Raw genomic sequence first — 5,962 nt, forward strand, 5'->3', positions numbered from 1 at the left:
ATCCAATCATGTGAGCTGACAAGATTGAACCCCGTTTTCAGAACCAACAATTATTATATTAAAATGCACACAGATATTTAGTTTAGGAAAGCGCCACGGTGTCGGTCCTCAAACAACTAAAATATATTTGTATAAATCAGACAATGTGCAGCAGGACATTTTACAATTTTATCATGACACAAACATGCATATGTTTGTGTCAGTCAGAATCGAAGGTCAGAATCGAAGGTCATCGATTCCAAACATGCATATGTTTGGAATCGATGACCTTCGAATATTTTTCTTCATTGAAGAAAAACTATGATAATACAACCGCCTATCAAATTGTATTAGCTATAGTACGGCCAGCGTTTTTCATTGTTCCCTGGTGAGGTCAAAATAGAAACGAAGTCCGGAGATTTCTTCTAAGCAGCGTTGACACCTGTACTCACAGTGTATTTAACAAGTAGATGTGTCATCGTGCAAATGTCTTTTCAGCTTCTTTACACAGATATATCAAGCTCAGAAGTTTAGAACAAAGGAATTGCTACGTAGTCCAGCACAAAAGAACAGTGCAAATGCTAAAACGGTCGGAGGTCGAGATAAAAAATACAAAACAAATTAATAACCAACTGGAATTCTCGCGACTATATAATGGTCCCCTTTCAGGACGTACGCACTCACGCACTCCTTGAGAGCACTACACAAACTATGGGGTTGACTGAGACCACGCTGGTGTTGGGTGAGTTTTTAATTTATTTAGAGAATCTAAACATGGTGTAGGTGTAGCACCGCGTTACAACGTTGCTACGTCTTCCATTGCCTGCAGTGTCTCTGGCCTTCTTCGCAAGCGCTGTGGCCCACAATTGCCAAAACGGAACAAGACCCGCCTCGGTAACAATTCTTTTATTAAAAATATGAAAATATTTTGTGTGCTGCAGTATAAACAAAATAAATGCGTCTATGTAGGCCACTTTTCTGCCTATATGTTTTTGAAGTACTTGATGTGTTTAAATTCGTCTGTAAATTATTATTTAAATATGTAAATCATGCACGCGAAGCACCCTGTGTAAACAAGATCTTGCAATTATTACTTTCAATTCATTCATCCGGTTTATTATTTGTATAGGAGGAAAAAAGAGAAGGCTGCGACTTTTACTGCTGGAACGCTGAGACCAATTCCTGGGACAAATTTTTCTTCGGGAACGGAGAACGATGCTTTGTGAGTAGCAAATGTGATCTTTTTACCACACGTACGGGCTCCCGCGCATGCGGGTCAAATGTTTTACATGTATGCTTTTCCCATACGCAGTGTAATCCCTATTGTTTTCAAGCACATTTACAGTAGTGTCTTTAGAATATGAAACTCCAAAAGGTGTACTTGCCTTTTTATTTCTTTAGTTCCGATATTGCCATGTTTATGGCGAAGGTTATCACTTTTTGTGTTATGATTTCCTCACAACAATACAGCTAAAGATGGTATGGTACTATATTATTTATATAAAATTAATTCCTTGTCTAAACATCTAAGTTCCGTGATCTCGGATATGGGCGGTGACCATGGGTGTACCAACTGGGGGGCAAGGGGGGCGCTGGCCCCCTCCCCCCCCCCTCAGTTCTCAGAGTTAGGGGAGGGAGGCATGTGGTTTGCCCCCCCCCCCCCCCCCTGAAAAAGCCGCCACTGGGCAGGGAAAACACTAGCCGGCGTTGCCACAGGCATACCAAGGGACCGCCCGGGCCATGGGGCGGTCCCTTGTTTCCTTGCCCCCCCCCCCCCCCCCCCCCCCCACTCAAAAACAAGTTGGTACGCCACCGGCGGTGACTCTTCAAAGTCCCGAAACAGAATTAAATGGTATATGCTCAAAGCTTTGGCTTGGTCCCCTGAGCCGAAACAAAATGACTGTACCTTGCCCTGTCCTAAAACTGAAATTTGTGAAGAATTAGAAATTAAATTGCCACGTAATACTGTGACGTAGCGTAAAACTGGCATCTAATAATATCATGTTACGTGGTCCAGTAACGTCTTGTGACGCTGCGAAAGCCCGTGACGTCACGTGTAAAGTTTTCCCCCTAAATATAGCAGGGAATTGCTTCACATGACGGCCCATTGTTAAATGAAACTGTGATTTTCTGCTAAACCTAGGCAAAGACGCTTCTCATTAAATTTTTGCGGATCGTGATCGTTTACTATACCGTTCGCAGGAGTTTCGAAACCAAACTGTTTGCGGTTATATGAGTTTGATGTCTCCCTATAGAAAGTGAAGAATTTGAGTTGACCACTTCGTTTGATCGCTGTGCATATGCCACAAAACAGAAATTAGTTTTATAATTGTGAGCAAGAGTAGTTGGAATACAATCATGATTCGCTAGAAGTCAGCTGGTTGGATGTTCATGCTTGTGAAATTTGTGGGAATGTGTATGTTCCTTGTCTCTCTCTAGCTTTTGCATTTCTTCCTTCGTTCAGCTGGAAAACCTCACAAGCTGGAATAGAATATTTTCATTATGAGGCAACATTCTTTTTAGGGTTCTTTTACACGCCATTTTTTTCAATCGCCGCAACACACACATTTAAAATTAATATTGTATTATATTTTAATTCATCTAAGAATTAAGTATTTCGGATAAACATTAATGATAAGAATAATAAACGTAGCAGCGAAAATACGACGTTACATGACGTCGCGTCATGTCAGGTCGCGTGGAGTCTTTCCCCACTAAGTTTAGAGTAGTATTTGTAACGCCAAATGTATCCGGTACATTTCATGGCTACTTTTAGCAGCAGATTTAAGAGATTATGTGATATCATGCTTTGAACTGTTCCGTTACCGCTAATTATATCTCAAGCGCATTTGCAATTTCAATATTTTTTCCCCTTATTTGCAGTACAACGATGGTGGTGAGGGACTATGTCAAAATGGAGACTGCCATTTGACAACCGATTCAAGTGTGCCCAATGACAATGATGTCTAAACTCCTGCTCCCACTGAAAAGCCGAAGCAAAAAATGGAGAAACCGAAGAAGAGTAAGACGTCTAAGGGCAACTCAACGAAAGATTAGGAAGGAAAATTTTCATTAAAAGTCTCCAAACTAAACCAGGCTAAATAAAGCTAAGGCACTGACTTTTTGTACTGTGTACACTAGTTGAGTTAGATAATCCTTTGAAACCTTTAAGGTCTTCTTTTCCTTGATTTTGCGTTGCATTTGTTCTTTTACGTATAGTTATGAATGAGATTTATATACCTCAGGTTACACTTTGGTATTGTAGTTGACTTAAAATCGGTACTAAACCAAGCGACTAGATCGCAGAACTCACTGATACGGTATAGTCGTTAATATGTGACCAGATGAACTCAAATGTTCAACAGTTTGTTACCGAAAGATGAAGCCCTAAACTATTGTCGGAGTACGTTTCGAATCCTTTATAATTTTGGCGGTTTTAACCCTGGAGAGTGTGAAAACAAGACAGGACAGCACGAAATTCCTATTCGTGTTGTTCTTCCCCGTTCTCCAGAATTAGAAACGTTATTTATCTATTTATTTATTTTACTACCTACAACACCTATAAAGGCATTACAGTAGTGGGGGGGGGGGGGGGGGGGGAGGGGCTGCAGAATATATACACGATAAACGCATTATAACTAATATGAAATGACGTTATACACGAAAGATACAAACACAACAAATTCAGTCCTAGAGTCCTATGATTATAAGATTTAAACATACAACTGGACTTATTCCACGACATCAAGTGACCGCGGAAAAAAAGAACATTTAGAAACATCAGTTTTACATTTATATAAATGAATTTGTTTGTAATTATCTTTTCTGAGGGACATGTAGACAGGCTGTAGTAGATATGTTGATCTAGAAATACAAGTATTTTCGTAAAAAAATGTTAAATTAAAGTTTCGAATGGAGGCATTAACGCTCCTGACTCAGAGGCCTCCAAGTCGGAGACGACTTAAGTTTAGTAACCCACTCTCTGAAATCATAATTTCCCGTAACAAACCTGGCAGCGCGATTCAGGATTTTTTATTTTAATATAATGTTCCAAATTTAGCCTATAGGGGTCCCGATTATACACGCATAATAAAGAATAGATCGAACATGTGACAAATAGAAGGTTTCTTTTAGCGATAATGAAGCCAACCAAAAATTCCGTTTAATGAAAGCTATTGACCGACCAGCCTTTGCAGTGATCTAGTCGGCATGTTTCTTCCAAGTTAGAGCTGATGAAAACATTACTCCTAGTTATTTAGCCTCAGTTAAAAGCTTAACCGGCGACCCTCCAATACAGTATGATGAGGAAAAAAAATTAGCTTTCCTAGTAAACCTGATGTGAATACATTTTGATAGATTTAAAACATGCAAATTTAAAACACCAAGCCTTAATCTTATATAAGTCACTTCGGAGAGCAAACATGTCAGTGTTGCAAGCGACGTCTCCCGGTGAAACACAGTCATTGGCATATAACCTTATGTTATGGGGAAACATTTTCAACTATATATATTTGATAATAAGAAACAAAAAAGCAAAAAAACAAGAGCTGTCCTAGCATGGTTCCTCAGGGACACCAGAAGTAGAATTTACAAACGGGGAGTGGAAGCCAATAATTACCATGGACTGCTTCCTGGAATTCAAGTAATAACCTATCCAACAAATACCGTTATGATCAATACTAAGCTTTTCAAGTTTAAAAATTTGGAGAGCATGAGGAACCATATGAAAGCTTCTTTAAACTAAAAAAAATGCAATTGACCTACTTATTTTTATTGAATGATATCATGATAGAATTCCGTTAACTGCGTGGTGCAAGATGACCCGGAGCGAAACCATGCTGAGTTGAAGTGAAAAAAAAAAATTAGTGCTAGGTGATTTATGAGAATGCTGTAAATTATGTGCTTCATTCTTTCACAAGATTCGCTCATGAGAGAGATAGGCCTATAGCTCTAAACCAAATTCCTTGGACCAGACGGGTGGATCGGGACAACATTTCCAGACATCCAGTCAAGTGGTAAAGAACCAGAGTAAGATACCGTAAATATAATGACCATATAAGAAATGGTAATATCAGCACAGGACTTTAAAATAGTCTTTGGAATATCATCGGGACCAGTCTCTGAACCGTGTTTTATTTTGTTTAGCAATTGAAAGATACCTTGCACATGAAATTGAATTTCGGGCATGTTTACAATCAGATTAGAAGCAAGATGTGAGTATGTGTAGCAGAGTGTCGAACCGGAACCGAACCGAACCGAAAACCGGAACAGAACCATTATTTTTAGCCGAACCGGAACTGAACCGAACCGAAATCTTTGCCGCCATCTTGGAACTGAACCGAAACTGAACCGGAAAAAATATAACTAACCGGTTCGAAACGGTTCACGGTAATATTTTTTTTATTACAAAGTGAGTGTTTGAGAAGTAAAAATTGGCAGCTGGCATTTCTATGTAGTGATCAAATGGACCTTTTTCCAGTAAGGAGTGCCTCATGGCGGTTTCGCCGCCTACTACAAATGGAGGGCAACCGGACTCGCCTTCTCCCATAGGAACAGATTAGTGTCGCAAGAAAACAGTGCCCCCCAAGAATGGCGAAAGGTCGGTCAAGGTCAAGGGAAAAGGGTGTGCGCGTGCGCAGACGCTTACTGGAAAAAGGTCCATTGTCATATACCGAACTGCAATGTATAAGAAATTGCGGGTTTTCGTGGCGCTTTTGTATTGGCAGTACGGTTAATCGTGTGCCACGTGGTCACGTGACGTCATGGTTTCAAGACATGATGTCAAATAATGTCACGTCACGCGGTCCCGTCGCGTGGTCGCATGACTCACCGCGTCAAGTCTACTTACATTCAGAACGTCAATTTCCCCCTCTCTTCTCCAACGTTTCGTATGCTTTTTCCTCCGCGGCAAACCTTTCCCTCGCCCTACCTTCTTGAGTTGCAAAGAAATACAGGTGTATTAGCGTTGTTGACACCCTGACGT

General features: G+C 40.3%; 1 protein-coding gene across 1 annotated transcript; it reads left to right on the top strand.

The window, feature by feature from the left end:
- The first annotated feature begins 657 nt into the window (after positions 1–657).
- On the top strand, positions 658–3,098 carry LOC121836083. The gene is made up of 4 exons (XM_042290784.1): positions 658–721; positions 809–873; positions 1,109–1,201; positions 2,863–3,098. The coding sequence occupies exons 1-4, from the start codon at positions 691–693 to the stop codon at positions 2,947–2,949; spliced, it is 276 nt and encodes a 91-aa protein (XP_042146718.1). The 5' UTR covers positions 658–690; the 3' UTR covers positions 2,950–3,098.
- Positions 3,099–5,962: the final 2,864 nt, after the last annotated feature.

This window comes from Ixodes scapularis, unplaced genomic scaffold (assembly GCF_016920785.2).
Source record: "Ixodes scapularis isolate PalLabHiFi unplaced genomic scaffold, ASM1692078v2 PGA_scaffold1__304_contigs__length_218370807, whole genome shotgun sequence".
In the NCBI taxonomy this organism is placed as follows: domain Eukaryota; kingdom Metazoa; phylum Arthropoda; class Arachnida; order Ixodida; family Ixodidae; genus Ixodes; species Ixodes scapularis.